This window comes from Schistocerca nitens, chromosome 7 (genome assembly GCF_023898315.1).
Source record: "Schistocerca nitens isolate TAMUIC-IGC-003100 chromosome 7, iqSchNite1.1, whole genome shotgun sequence".
Taxonomy (NCBI): domain Eukaryota; kingdom Metazoa; phylum Arthropoda; class Insecta; order Orthoptera; family Acrididae; genus Schistocerca; species Schistocerca nitens.
The window spans coordinates 631,820,750-631,837,169 of record NC_064620.1 but is presented as its reverse complement, the minus strand read 5'-3'; the positions used below and the strand labels follow the sequence as shown (position 1 = coordinate 631,837,169).

Sequence of the window (16,420 nt, the reverse complement as noted above, 5' to 3'; positions counted from 1 at the left end):
GGTCATTGGTCTCATCGGATTAGGGAAGGAAGTCAGCCGTGCCCTTTCAAAGGAACCATACTGACACTTGCCTGAGGCAATTTAGGGCCGTCGACCTCCAGAATGCGAGTGCAGTGTGCTAACCACTGCGCCACCTCGCTCGGTGGTGGGACTCTGTTGTACCATTGCAATAATGTTGCCCCTTTCCTCAGCCGACAGGGAAAAATTCTGATGTTACGTGTACACTGGGTAGTGTTCTTGATTCACTTGATGTTTGAAAAAGACTGGGAAATACCCTGGCACTGTGGGCTCACTGATCAGGGAAAAGTATATGGTATTCTGTCACAGCCACACAGGCAGTGCCATTACAGTACCCAATTTCAGTAAATACACACTTGTCTTCAAATCTATTCATTGAAGTGTGTAGTATTCACCCAGCTCCAGTTCCTTAACAACCTAAAATCAGACCCATGTTCATAGGACTTTTTCAGTTTATTTTCACTTTAGAATCACCTCACAAAACGTGATATTCCTCCTGAACCAGCCTGTACAGTAAAGGCGTTGAATAGTCAGAAGAAACAGACAAGAGTGAAATCACTGAGAAATTTTCTACCAATGTTCTTCCTCACAGGTAACTTGCTATCAAACCAGTACACATACATGCTGCAATGCTATGTCATATTTTTGCTTGGTATCAATCTGGACACAAGAAACAGACTAATTTGTTTGCGATAGGCAAATGTTTCTGAACTGGCCTTTAATGGCTTCTGCAGCATTGTTTAAGTTATGAACAAGAATGGAGCTAACACAAAATTTCTGATGACGCCATATACTGTAGCATTCTGAATGTAGTATCTCATAACGCTGATTGTCAGTGTCACCAAAAGGGACAAAGACCTAGATCAAAAGACAGCAACAATCTCCAAAACAAATTAGGCTCTGAGCACTATGGGACTTAACATCTGAAGTCATCAGTCCCCTAGAACTTAGAACTACTTAAACCTAACTAACCTAAGGACATCACACACATCCATGCACGAGGCAGGATTCGAACCTGTGACCGCAGCGGTCACACGGTTCCAGACTGAAGCGCCTAGAACCGCTCACCCACACCGGCCGACCCAAAACAGATTAGGCCTCTTAATTTGTTACTGAACATTGAAGGGAAGAGATGCTTCTGGTTGATAAATAACAGATTAAAAACAATTAGGTGAATGAAGCCAAGCAATCTCTACAAGATAGAAATCTTGAGGTAGCTAATGTACCTTAAATTTTCAAAAGATTTACTGAAAAATAGAATAGGAAAATATTTTGATAATTTTTAAAGCTTTTGTTTCTCGATTCTATTACAGTTCTATTATCTTACAAACAATTTTACCTTAAGCAAATCCAATCCATCGTTGTCAATATTCTTCACATGGCTATTCAGGTTATATTGTACCCAGTTCGGAAAAGTTGGTTTATAGTCTGGTAACTGTGTAACACCAGGCCATATTTCTTCTGTTGGTGTTTTTAACACTCTGGAACATGTTTATGAAAGCTAATAGTGTGGTGGATAATTACTTTTAAAGATTAACTATGGCTAGATGCTTCATCTGTCTTGACTAAAAAGTTCTCAATATCAACTACTTTGTAGGATAGGCTTCCTTATACACTACAATGTATAATTCAAGTCTTTTACAAATCCAAGGTATTTGTTCGGGGTATTTATTTTCTCACAGGCAGTTGTCAGATACTGGATTCAACTTTTCATACACCATGCAATGAAGTACCAATGCAGATAAACTGATTCACAGTGAGTGTGTAACTTTGCATGAAAGGCAGGAACTCTCATGACAGATGTGACTCATTCTACCATCATGCTGAACTGTTGATGACTATCGTGAGGTCAATATGATTGAAATTCAAAGATGACATGCACAATCTGTGACATAATGAAGTATTTCTAACTATAAAATCAATGAGTCACAATTACTAATAATGGAAAAATACTCAAAGGAAGACTGGACATAATTTCAGAATTACATTAACAATTGTAAAGCAAATACTCAACAAGAAAGGTCACTGAATCTAGGATATCTACTGGATTCCATACTGACTACATGACTCAACTAGCCCATTTCTGGTACCTGCTTATGTTCACTAGAAAAGGAGCAATACAGGAATAAGAGTTTAAGAAGGATAAATGCATATGTGTTCTATTGTTTGTTGCCGAGTTAAGAGAACCTAATTCCTGTGTATTGTGACACCTTTGGAGGTTTAACAACAGTGTTCCGAGTATAAATAACTCACCTTATTGTTAACCTAAATGTTGGGAGTACAGTCAGTTTATAAAATGACATGCAAGCAGGACCTGTAGGTGGGAAATGGCCTTTCCCACAAGGGAAAACTGCTGCACAGGAACACCAAGAATCAGTTTCCCATTTAACAGTGCAGAGCAGCCTGTGATGGTTTATGTAGATTCTGTTAGTGTAGAATGTAACATTAGTTATTAATTTCTGTATCCAGTATAGTGTTAACCCATTTAATGAAAAACACACACACACACACACACACACACACACACACACACACACACACCAAGAATGTACATCCCTGGCATCGCAACTAGATAAGAAGGTGCACTGAGGAAGGTTCGGTATAACTAGTAAAACAGACTGTAGAAGACAGAAACTATACCTAGCAATGCTCGGGTTGATGCAAAGCTAAAATTCTGGAAAAGGCATTTCACTTTATTCCATAATGTCACTTAGTAAGCAAAATACAAGATTACCAATGTTGAATTCATGATGGGACTACTAAAAACTCGGAAAAGGCAATGTCATCGGAAACGTGATCGTGACAGACAGTGATGTATCACCCACACATTTTTCAGTAAAGTAGGACAGCAACCACAAGTTCTTAGTAGACAATGATGATAGCTCTGTGTGATTATTCTGTTACACAAAATTAAGGAGTATTTGTAGAAAACTTGCAAAATCCCAAAGAGTTGCTATCATCAGTGTTTTATGCAAAAAGTGAAAATTCAACGTTTTATGCTTGCATATAGGCAAAATGATTCTGGGCACCCTATAACAAGTCATATACTATTGTGACTATAAATACAATACAAACCTGAATATTCTAAACAGTTGGTCAATTTCAGAGTCGCCTTGAAACAAAGGTTTTTTTGACGCCATTTCAGCAAATATGCAACCAATAGACCACATGTCTATTGGGCAAGAATACTTGTTTGCCCCAAGCAACACCTCAGGAGCTCTGTACCACAATGTTACTATCTGTAAACAATTTAAATCTATTACGAAAAAACACTTCATATGTACGGTACAGAAGCAGCAAAATATTAAATTAGAACTGACAAGACTACATTCGTCACTTGTAAGCTGATGATTAATAAAGATATATTTGCAGGGTTATTACAAGTGCATGAACACACATGTGAATATTATCTTGAGGATTTAAAAAAATCATGGAAAGATGGAAATGACCAAATTAACAGAAAAACATGGAAAGAAGTGCATGTCCCCGTGTAACACTTTCCAGTCATGAAAACATCTTGTTATTCAAACCAAGTATGTTAATGACAAATTACAGTAAGTACGTGCACATTTTTACTGACAATGGCCGTATCTACAGGTGTAGCCAAATAAATATTTCCAAAGTTGCAACACGATTTATCAAGTAAAGCAGTATTATGATATAATTAAGGTAGAGCCACTTTGTATTTGAGGGAGAAGAAATTTCCCAAAAACATTTTCAATTTTCTGTGGTGTAACATATCACTTTGCTTACCCAACAATTAGCTGACAAATGATGATTGCCACAGTAAAAGTATTTACTAGTTACAAATTGAAAATAAACTGAAGGTAGTTGTCATGGTTTGTGCAAGCAAACTGATACAGATAGATGCCATGCGTCTTCAAGGTGGGATGATGATGGCAGTATTACTACGCATCGTGGTGCCTGCTGCGTAAACACTTATTCTGTGCTGTGGTGTTCTGGCTTAGGGAAGCATTGAATGCAAGGGCGCATTGCGATAATGGTGCTAACATCCCATAAAAAATATGAAGCTTAGTTATCCGTCAATTCATATAGAACTGCCTGTTACTATCAAATATCATGCAATGTCCTATCAAAAGTATGAACCCTAATTGTACATGCAGTGTTACCTTGCCTTGCGTGTGCGCGCACACCCCAATTGTAACAGATGGCTTAATACAAATGTTCAGAAAAAGTGCTTTCTATTATTAAGTAGAAAGTCGAAAATTTAGGAAAGCTTCCAGATTCCAGCATGGAACTGCCACATGCCCACCATGATGTCACCTATTTTGAATGAGGGCTCCCCCCAAGTGCCACTCAGCAAACCAATGCCACCTGACCTGAAGACCATTGTTCAGAGACCCAGTGTCCAAAATCAGACAGGTACGTAAAGGACGTAACAGTTCAGGCATCACGTGTGCATTGCATACTTAATCAGGGGGCCTACCACTATACAGTTATCTGACTACCCAACAAATGGCCTGGCTGCCAAATTGGCTATATTTGGTGAACATCCCCACATGGCCAACACCTATTGAAAATATTTTGAAAAGAATGGTATCAAACCTAACTGTGAGGACAAACATAAGTTAGTTGAAATGGGTAGTGTAAAATACTTTGAGAAAAGCCACAATTGACATCCTATGGCCATACTAGGCTGCTAACAGAAAATCTGTCACAGAGACGAAGTCTGAGGAAAGATTTAGTTAGAGCACAGCAAAGGAAGAAGTTGTGCAATGCCTTTGAGCCTCATGCAGATTCACAAACGAGTTGAGTCCCCTGGGAGCAATTTCAAAAGGAAACTTTGCTGCTAGGTTTTGTTTGTTGTTGCTTTATGGCACAAAACAGCTGAGGTCATAAGCACCCGTGTTTTAACTTAAAATGATCAATTACCAAATGAATTTGAAGTCTATAATACTCAGAGCCTAATCGACTGGAATAGGGAGTAGCTAAGTACAATCACTTCTACTTTGAGGAGGTTGCTCGAAGGTTGAAAATTAAATTTTTTCATCATATTACAAAATGCGAACAACAGCTCATGCTGTATCTGCTAAAATATCCGATAACTCAGATGACAAACATACATTAAAATGCAAACGGTGATGAAATCGGCATTGGGTCAGAAAATGGCGCACTGTCAATGGTCGGTTACAGTAATCAAAGAGCGGTGCAGGGTCTCCGTTTAACAAATGACGGTGACAAACGACAGTGCTCAGTATGCAGCATAGCTAAAAGTATCTCCTCATGACAGGAGGGAGTCATGCGAGCCGTTGGGAGGGGTTTAATTTCCTGGTGTTTGTTCCCATACTGAGAAGACTAGAGGTTCACACCACAGGGGCAGTATGTTCCTACGTGTGGCAACACAGACATTATCTAGAGGGACATAATAGCTAAAAGGCCTATGTAGTTTGACTAAAGCCTTGGTAGCAGCAGCAGCAGCAGCAGCAGCAGCAGCAGCAGCAGCAGCAGCACTGGCAGCTTCATTCCAACGAAACTCCAACTTGATGTGGGAACCACACGAGCATCCCACTGGCTCCACACCAGGAACCAAGTGGGGGCATTTGTGGATTATTTATACTAAGGGGTGGTAGTGCACAGTACACAGACATTCTAGAGGGCACTAAATGAATCTGAACATAATACACAGTTGAAAAGCCTGTGTCACTGGATGTAACGAGTGGCCTGATAAGGGGGCAGAAAGCTCGGCAGCAAAAATCTAGCAATATTCTAGCAGCCAGAATCTAAGCTGTTTGCTGCCAATGACAAAGCCACATCCGACATCACAGCTGGGCTTAGAGCCATCAGTGTATCTACATCTACATCCATACTCCGCAAGTCACCTGACGGTGTATATCGGAGGGTACCCTGAGTACCTCTATCGGTTCTCCCTTCTATTCCAGTCTCGTATTGTTCGTGGAAAGGATTGTCGGTATGCCTCTGTGTGGGCTCTAATCTCTCTGATTTTATCCTCATGGTCTCTTCGCCAGATATACGTAGGAGAGAGTAATATACTGCTCGACTCTTCGGTGAAGGTATGTTCTCGAAACTTTAACAAAAGCCCGTACCGAGCTACTGAGCGTCTCTCCTGCAGAGTCTTCCACTGGAGTTTATCTATCATCTTTCGCGATTACTAAATGATCCTGTAACGAAGCACACTGCTCTCCGTTGGATCTTCTCTATCTCTTCTACCAACCCTATCTGGTACGGATCCCACACTGTTGAGCAGTATTCGAGCAGGTGCTGTCTCTAAGTTGTGCCCCAAGTTCATGAAACGTACAGGAAAAGGTAGAATCTAGATTCATGTCCTTGGGTAGTGAACTAAGTCCAAGATGAACCTGGACCTCTGCATGAAGCCACTGCAGTGAATGGCCCTCAGTCATGGCAGGTAACTTAGGATTATGTTTCCAAAGCAGTAGATGAAGGCTAACTCCAGGAGGCAACAAAGTAGTTGCACTTACCCTATATTGGCAGTCGAGTGATCATCAAAAAAAGGACACACAGGATGCACGGTTGGGCATAAAGAACAGACAGCACGCATAGCCCATTTCTGACTGAACAAGGGACTGGTATAAGCGGAGAAGGGTTTTCCGTTCCACTATCCAAGGTTGGTTTAAAAGAGGGGGGAAAGGACTGAACTATGAGGTTGTCAGTCCCTTATTCCTAATAAAACAATGCCACAAGTGTGAGAATAAGACAGACGAGACATATAACACAAAACGGAAAGAAAGGAAAACCCACAAGAACGTAGGAAAGGCAACAAACACTAAAAGGAACAAAAGAGGACAAGAAAACAACAGAGAGACTCTAGAAACAGAAGGAGTAAAACAAGAAAGCAGATTACAGTGGTGAGAATAAAAAGGAAAAGCCAGCCACTCTGCGAACACATTAAAACCTCCAGCCTAAAAACACTACAGTGGAGGACACAGAGGGACAAGAGACATGTGCTAAAACTTACATCAAATGATAGAACCCACCCTCACAAATAAAGTGTAAAACTAAATCAGCCAATAAGGCACTGTCAGATAAAATGAGTGGCAACGAGTCGGGTAACCAAAGATTTTGTTGCTGGGCAGTCAAAGTGGGACAGTGCACCAGAATATGGGCCACTGTCAACCGAGCGCTGCACACACTGAGGCCGGTCTTCATGCCGCAAGAGGTAACCATGGGTCGCCCAAGCGTGGCCAATGCAGAGCCAGCAGAGGGCAACTGATTCCCTGTGAGAGGCCCCCATGGAAGACTTCCACTCATTCATAGTCTCCTGAATGACAAGCAGTTTGTTGTGTGTATTGTTATGCCATTCTGTCTCCCAAAGCCGAGAAACCCTGCGGCGTAAGTCAGAACGCAGGTCAGGTTCAGAGATGCCCATCTCCAGCAGTGGTTTCCACATAGCCTGTTTGGCCGCCTGTCAGCAAGTTCGTTGCCCCGATAGCTTTTAGGCTGCTCAAGGAGTCAGTACACAGAATTCCTCGGGACAAACTGATACACTGAAGTGCACGAGATATGGCCACCAGCTCTGCAGTGAATACACTGCAGCCATCTGGCAAGAAATGCTGTTCAATATGGCCTCTGTGGACAAAGGCGAAGCCAGCATTACCATCAGCCATTGTGCTGTCAGTGTAAATCATTTCAGAGCCCCGGGACACTTCAAGAATCGAAAGGAAGTGACAGCGGAGAGCCGCAGGGTTAACTGAGTCCTTAGGGCCGCGGAAAGTCCAAGCGAAGCTTCCGCCTACAGCTACACCACAGAGGTGTATGTGAACGGACCTCAAGGAGAGGTGGTGACGCAATCGTTAGCCCTGACCTGGGCCGCCTATGTGGGAGGTGAACTGCCGTGGTTGGGAAAAGAAGACAGTAATTAGGATGTTCAGCACTATCCATGAAGTACCATTTAAAACACGTAGAATATTTAGAGATGGTACACAGTGTGCTGCCAGATTAGGTATGTGGGGTGGACCAACAGTTTCCTATCAATTGAGAGCTCCAAGAATTTTGTGGTTTCTACAAATGGAAGAGCAACAGGGCTGAGATGTTGGAGGAAACTCCTTAAGCTGCCAGAAGTTTAGACAGTTCTTTTTTCATGGTAAGGTGGAAGCTGTTGTCGATGCTCCACGAGTCAAGACAGTCGAGAAATCACTGAAGTCGTCACTTATGTGAAAGTTTCACTGAAAACTGCAGTAGATCACAAAGTCACTGACAAAAAGAGCCTGAGATGCCTGACAGCACACAGTCCATGATAGGGTTAACTGCTATGGCAAATAGGCCTACACTCAGCACAGAGCCTCTTCTCCAATCCAGGATTCTAAAAACTGCTGAATAAAATGGGGCAGGGACCTCAAAAGCCCCGCATGTGCATTGTATGGACAATGCCTGTCCCCAGCAGGTATCTTAAACCTTCTCCAAATCAAACACCACAGGTACAGTCTTGTATCTCTGCAGAAAATTGTTTATAATATATGCACTGACAGCGTGATGAGATGATCAATTGCAGAGCAGTGCTTTCAAAATTCACACTGCGCATTTGTTAGCAATTCCGAGACTCAAGTCACCATACCAGCCGATGACTGAACACGCATTCCATCACCTTGCAGATATTGCTGGTGAGGGAAATTGAGTGATAGCTGGATAGAAGATGTTTGTCCTTACCAGGCATGGGTGTAGAGATCGCAGTGGCTTCACGCCAATGTCTGGGAAATGCGCCATCCATCCAGATGCTATTATACAAAGGAGAAAGTGCTTGCCGTCTAGAGATTGGTGCTGGAACATCTGAATGTGAATACCGTCCAGTCCTCGAGCAGAGGATCGCGACGAGGTGAGAGCATGTTCGAGCTCTCTCTTAGTAGAAACAGTATTATAGTACCTACGATTCTGAGGGGAAACTTATCTCCCAAGCCACTTCCACTTGTTCCCGAGGTAGAAAGGCACGATGATCATAGGTGGAGCTTGAGATCTCTGCAAAGTAAGGTGTTGGAAATATCTTTCACAACAGTCAGGTGAGGGATCAGGAGATGAACCTCGTTTTCAGAAATCCGATGCTGAAGGTTGCCAGTGAAGAACAGAGCCTCCAGTCAGCTTTAGAAAGCTGCAGTTGGTCTTGTGTACAGATGGGACATGAATTAGTAGACAAATTATGCACGAGAAATGGTCAATCAATTGTTTGTCTGAGAGTACAGACCACTCTAGATAGCGGGCAAGCTATGCATAACAGAACTAGAGATCCAGGTGCGAGAACTGTGTGTGTGTGTGTGTGTGTGTGTGTGTGTGTGTGTGTGTGTGTGTGTGTGTGGAGGAGGGAGGGGGGGGGTTTATCTGAAACAAATGTGGGTTCACCAGTGTTGAGAGAAATGAGTAATATGGTTGAGAATATCTGCCAGCAGAGAGCTTCTTGGGCAAGTTCTCAGAGAGCCCCAAATGAGATGGTGGGCACTGAAGTCACTGAGTAGCAAAAAGTGGCAATTACTTCGGTGACCATCAAGTACCAGATTTCAGCTGCATACTACTACAGCCTTATAAGGTTGGAGGATCCTGTTCCATTATTTCTTCAGAGGTACCAGTAACCTCCCTGGGGCAGTCAGTTGATTCCAAGGTGGAGAATCAGTTGGTGATGTGCACCGGTGAAATAGAAGTCAGCCAGACAGAGGTGTCACGCAGTTTCACTGTTTTAGAGGATGTCCGATTTGGAGAAGTCAAAGAACGTTTGTCTTTGTTCAACTACTTAGCACTTTTGTATTTGTCAGATGTGGACCCAGACATTTGTTGACTTGAAGCACATAAAAAGTCATCTCAGTAGTATTCCTTTTTAAATTTCTGTTCTGGTTGCTAAAGAAGTGACTTCACTGGTGTGGACAAAGGTTTTTTGGTGTGTTGAACAACTGTAGAAGGCGAAGGTTGACAATGTCACCTTAGCACTAGGCAATTTCACAACCGCAGAACTGAACTGGAAGTCTCAGGTCTCTGTAGCCATATCTTTCACGAGTCATGACTTAGCAACAACAGTGCTGTAGCTGCCACATAGTGGCATGCAAGGTTTTCGGCAAGCTAACGTTTTGCAAGCAACATTGAGAGGTACCTGTTCCTTGATCCGTATCTCCTAAATGGCTTGCCCAACAAGGCACACAGGGCACCCGCAGGATAAAGCAGCACAGTTGCTGGTGCAATTGATGCAGCAGGGAGGACAAGGTCAGCAATCTCCCCCATGAATATCCTTGCCTCAAGTTACACATTTGACTGCGTTTTTATGGGACATACGAGTATGCTTATAATGCGCACACTGGCAGCAACGCATTGTGTTCTGTATGTAGTGTCCATCAATGACTTCGCAGCACATCTTAATCTTCAATAGAAGCTTTCCTCAATCAAATATTCAGAAATGCTTGCAGGTAGGCATTAATTACGCATCAGCCCGGTGGACTGCAGTTACATCCTGATCAGAGAGATAATGTTTATCGTCCTCAGTCATACCATCAAGCAGCCAAGTGTATATTACACCACTTCAATTCAATATTTAATTAGCCTCTACACGAACAGGGTATCCATGGAGAAGTGAAGCTTTAAGCAGGTTCTGGGCTTGAAAGGCACAATCAGTCTCTCGAAGCAAAGTTCCTTTGCATAAGCGAGTACAGGATCTTAGTGGGTCTGCAACTGAATCCACACCTTTCTGAATGAATAACAAATGGATTCTCTATAGAAAAATTTTGACATCCTCTTGTGCATGATAACAAAAGGTAATGGGGTGCAACTGGAAGATTTGTTTTTCTTTTCGCCCCATTTCCTTTTCATTTATTAGATGGAGGTCGCATTGATGGAACTGATGTATTTATCGCTGGTGATTCCCCACGATTGCTAGCATCTCCGATGGTGTGCTCCTTCCTTCTGGGGGCCCCTATAGATAGTAGAACAGTTGCCATACTCGATTGTTCACACATCAGTTTACATCTCAAACTTCAGACAGAGGGACCATCGGCAATTGGGAAGGTAACAGCTCAGTCAATCACTCCTCCCTGGGCCCGGTCTGTACCAGGGGGTATGCGCGAGCCCCATCTGTCGACCCAGTTGCCGGGAGTTACACATTACCCATTTACCCTTTATGCGTCAAACACACGAGATGGCCTTCAGGGAGGAAGAAAAACAAATAGGAAGACCTCAAACGCCGAAACAGAGGAAGGACAGAAGAATCAGAAAAAGAAAGAGGCAAAAATGAAATCCACCAAAGTCTTCCAATACTTTCACAAGTCTCAGTTTCCCCAGTTGTACACAAGACACGGTCCCCACCAGAACGAATATAAGGAGAATAGACATGCAGCACAGAAAAGGAAAGGAAGGAGTACTGCAAGGGCAGGGGCCCCAGTGTGCCAAGTGTACACTCCAGAAAGAGTTGCGAGTCCCCTGGAGGGACGGCTGCTAGGACTTGTGTTCCCCGCCAACTGCTTTATCAGCTGCTCCACAGTTTAATAACAAAAGCATGGATTAAACTTACAATATATGCACTTTTAAAATAAGGAATTTATGTCAGAAAAAAAAATATTAAACAATGAAAAATCCAGGATGGAATAGTGACAATATTGTGAAAAGGATAGATAGCTACTCAACATAAAAAGGTGATGTTGAGTCACAGACAAACACATCAAAAAAACTGCTGAACATGAGCTTTCAGCCAAAAGACCTCCTCCTAAAGTAGACAACACAAACAAACACACACACACACATTCACACACAAGCACAACTCTTACACACATGACCACAGTCCATGGCCACTGAGGCCACGAGTTGTGCTAATGTGAATGAATGTGTGTACTTTAGAAGGAGGCCTTTTTACCAAAAGCTTGAACGTTTAGGAGTCTCTTTCATGTGCCTGTCTGCAATTCAACATCTCCTCTATATGGTGAGTAGTATTCTATCCTTTTCCAGAGTGGCTACTCGAACTTAGAAAAAAGAAAAAGAAGGGAAAAAAATCCCAGAATTCCAGGTGCGAGGAGGAATATTGTGTCGCGAAGCTCCTGGTAACTTTCCTCTCAGCTGAGCTATATACCGGCCATAAGCAGAAATTTATATGGAATAATACAAAATTCCTATAACAAACACATTCTGAAACATTAAGTATTTTAAAATTTGTGATTTACAACTCAATAAAATTTCATTCCAGAACTACATTAAAAATGCAGAAATCTGAGATTTTATGAAATTTCATTAGATTTCCCTGAAGTTTTCCTAAAATTTAATTCCTTGAAAATTCCAGGTTTTCCAGAAGAATCGCCACCCTGTTTTCATTATATTGAAAAATAATATTAGTCCAAAGTATGTCATAACCAAAAACAAAAAAAATGACTTTCAAAAGATACTTACTTCGTGAGTAAATACTCTCAGAGGTATACCAATTGCCCTGCCCAAACCGAAGTCTGCAATTTTCAAAATGCCATTTCCATCTACCAATATATTTTGTGGCTTCAGGTCTCTATGCAAGACACGGCGTTTATGACAGAATAATATTGCCAAAATCATCTGTAAATGATAAAATGCCATGATTTAATAGCAGCTGAAACTAGGATACAATGTACAATCATGACAACACCTTGACACAGTAGCAGAAATTATTTCATTGTAGTCTAGGTTGGGCACACACGGTGAAATCTTTGTACTTAACATTCTATGCTTTGGCTCTCTGTATCTAATTTCCCAAGTGACTCAATCAATAAACAGTCTTTTCTTCCGTTTCGTTGTTCAATGCATCGCCTATTTCAATGCCTACTGTTTGCATCACAATTGCTGATCTTTACCAAATGCTACACTGTACATGGAAATTATATTCTTCCAAAGGAAAAGGATCTATAGCTTTTCAAAAAAGGCAAAAAATCATAAAAAATAAGTTCTCTAACATTATTTGCTGTGATTTAACATTCCAGTCTTACTAGGCACATAGATAGTTGGTTAAGCAGTGATGTGAGTAGGGAAATGAAAATTCCAAATATAGTCGGCTAGACAGATTACAACAATGGCTCATCAAGTTGTAAATTAAGCGTTTTACCATAGTTTCATCTTCAAATTAAGTAACTTCAAAATATGTAAACATATTATGTGTAACCGAACAGTTTCGACACCGTACCACATCCAAAACATTATCTGTACGGGATACTACCAATGTAATTACTATTCAGATGAAATTCGATGACTTTAGTAACAAGCAGTGGGTTTAGCCCTGTAACATGTTGCCACGAAAGCAACAATTATCTGATGATGCAAAACTGATAGTAGTGAATCAAAATATATGCAACCTGGGGCTGGGTTACTTGGATATTAGTTACATACCTTACCGACAGATAATTTCTACTCTATGGCAGAAATGTTAGATATGCAGAAATAAAACCTAAGGCAAAGTAATTTAACAGAGTCAAGTCCAGTTTCCATATTGCAACTGTAATAACATAACTCTTTCAACGATTTGGTAAACTGAATTTTTAAATATACCTCAACATTTTATCTAACTTAGGAGCTTAAATATTTATGGAAATGTTGCTCAAAATTATTAGAAACCTTAGTATATATTTAACAAGTGCCTGAGTTAGGAAAGGCAGACACAAACTAAATTATAAGCAGTCCCAAAACTCAATGATATGGTGTTGACTAAATATAGAGAAACACAAAGGTAATGCACAACAACACTAGTAACACATTTTTTCTATACAACATCTGACACAGCAAGTCTGCACAAAAGTAGAAAAGAAACTACAAAATATGCTGGCATTTTATCAGAAGTTTCTGAGTGTCACAGTTTGAAAATTTACAAAATCCGAGTATAAAACACTGAATGAAGATGACAATCCCGGAAACAAATCAAAAAATTGTGAGGTTTGAGAAAATGTTGTACCTGGCAAAATATATCTAGGGTCCTCCAACTTGCCATCTTGTTGCAACTTTTTGTGCAGAATACCGATACAATACATGAAGAGCAGAAAGCAATGTTAACAGCACAATCTCTTGAAACTTACTGAAAAAATTTACCACAAGAAATCTCTCCCTATTTTCACAATGATTAGTTAGTGAGCAAAGTGCATTTGAAACATGGTCCTCTGTCAATTGATTGTCTATGTGTCTGTCAGCAATTTAGCGAATTATGAACTTTCGTACACTTGCATTCACTACATTATCAGCTTCAAAAGTTACAAAAATAAAAATTTTGCCTATATTTGATTGGTTGGTTGGATACTGGAGTTAAAGCAGGGTGTATATCCACACACGCACAGATTTTTCCTGGTTACAAACGCTTTTAACACAAATTCCATGAAATACACCATGGTAGCTCCTGAAGCACCGAAATCATGATGGCAATGTGTTTTTGTCAGCCAATCACAGCTCATGCCACTTGATCATACCAACCAATGACAGCAGATACTCAGAGCACAGGACACAGATGTCAGCCAATAGCAACCTCATTCTTAAGTAGTGTACACACGCAAATGGTAAAAGTTAACAGTTTAAATTAATATACATATATTACAGCTACAAGAAAAGCTAAGCTTTCACGTAACATAGGATATGAAAAACTTTAGCTGTTTTTCCAAGAACATGTTTTTTTTTTTTTAAGAGCACAAAATCAACTGAGGTCATAAGTGCCAATATCATAACATTAGCACACCAATAAGTAAAAGAAGCAATTATACGTTCAGCCCATACCACACAAGGGAAGAGAGCTGAAAACAAGGACTTTGCCTTTGAGGAACGTCCACAAAATACACTGTAGAGACAACAGAGGACCCTAACCAAAGATAAAATGTCCTTCACCATATTGTTGTGCTGGATAAAAAGTAAAACACAGTCAACCGTCCGCACGGCGTTCACTTAAATGGTCAATAACTCTGACGACAAACATACACTGGAACTTAAGCAGTTAAAAAAAAGGGCAGTGAATCAGGAAATGGTGAACTGTCAAAGGTTTATGACAATGAGCACAAAGTGGTGGAGGATTACCAGATAAACAGTGATCACTAAAATGACAGTGCTGAATACGTAACCTAGCTAAATTAATCTCCTCTCAAAACATGACAGAGGGGCCACTGGGAGAGGTTTAATTCCCTGGAGCTTGTTTCCGTGAAGAGAAGATCAGTGGTGATGCCAAAGTGGCACCATCTGCTGACAGATGGCAACACGGAGATCATCCAAAGGAATGGAAGTGCTAGCAGGCTGAGGTGGGTGGACTGCAGGTTTGGCAGCAGCCTCATTTTCCGTCATACTGACGTGATACTCACCAGTATCAAGTGGAATATTTCTTGGACAGACTGCATATAGCATATATAGCCTCTGAAGGGCACTGAGAGAATCTGAACATGTGGCACAATTAAAAAGCTCTTGTTGCCGGATGTATTGGGTGACTTGATATAGGGCGAAGAGCTCTGCTGCAAGAATCTAGCAGTGATCTTGAAGTTGATATCTAAAACTGTCGGTGCCAATAAGGAAGGCACACTTGATGCCACGGCCAGTCTTAGAGCCATCAGTGTACACAAAGGTACTACCGATAAGTTGTGTGGAAAGGTCCAGAAGCTTACAGTGATAGATCGAATCTAGAGTAGTGTCCTTGGGAAGCGAATGAAATCCAAGTTGAAAATGGCCTGCCGCACAAAGCCAAGGCGGTGAAGGGTTCACACCCATTGGGAACATGGCCAGGTAGGTCTACCTTGAAGTTAAGCTGGTGGAACAGTAACCAAAAGCAAACTCTATGAGGTAACAAAGAAGGAGGGCACTGGCGGTCAAGGGAGTCACCAAAAGATGATGATGATGATGATGATGATGATGATTTTGGTTGAGAGCTGCTCGACATCATGGTCATAGTGCCCTGACGAAAAGTCAGCATGCTAATCTCGTGGGTGGGGACGGAGGCCATCCCCATATGCAGAGCAATTTATAATGTATTGAAGTCTACTGCCCTTCCCCGCTAATTAAGGGATGAGGCCTGACAGTACACAAAATTTCACCACCCCTGCAACACTGGAATCAGTACCTGCGAAGATGGTAGGTAGATCTCCATCAAGACTGAGGACTGCCCTTGTTTTTGTTGCTATTGTGGTCTTCAGTCCTGAGACTGGTTTGATGCAGCTCTCCATGCTACTCTATCCTGTGCAAGCTTCTTTATCTCCCAGTACCTGTTGCAACCTACATCCTTCTGAATCTGCTTAGTGTATTCATCTCTTGGTCTCCCTATACGATTTTTACCCTCCACGCTGCCCTCCGATACTAAATTGGTGATCCCTTGATGCCTCAGAACATGCCCTACCAACTGATCCCTTCTTCTGGTAAAGTTGTGCCACAAACTTCTCTTCTGCCCAATCCTATTCAATACCTCCTCATTAGTTATGTGATCTACCCATCTAATCTTCAGCATTCTTCTGTAGCACCACATTTCGAAAGCTTCTATTCT

General features: G+C 41.5%; 1 protein-coding gene across 1 annotated transcript in view; it reads right to left on the bottom strand.

Moving 5' to 3' along the window:
* The window catches only part of LOC126195012 (cyclin-dependent kinase 1-like), an 89,872-nt gene that overhangs the window by 16,471 nt on the left and 56,981 nt on the right, over nt 1-16,420 (bottom strand). The window contains exons 4-6 of the mRNA XM_049933438.1: nt 12,358-12,513; nt 3,094-3,257; nt 1,358-1,499 (exon numbers count right to left, since the gene is read on the bottom strand). Of these exons, the coding sequence (XP_049789395.1) occupies nt 1,358-1,499; nt 3,094-3,257; nt 12,358-12,513 (462 nt within the window). The remainder of the gene's footprint in view (nt 1-1,357; nt 1,500-3,093; nt 3,258-12,357; nt 12,514-16,420) is intronic.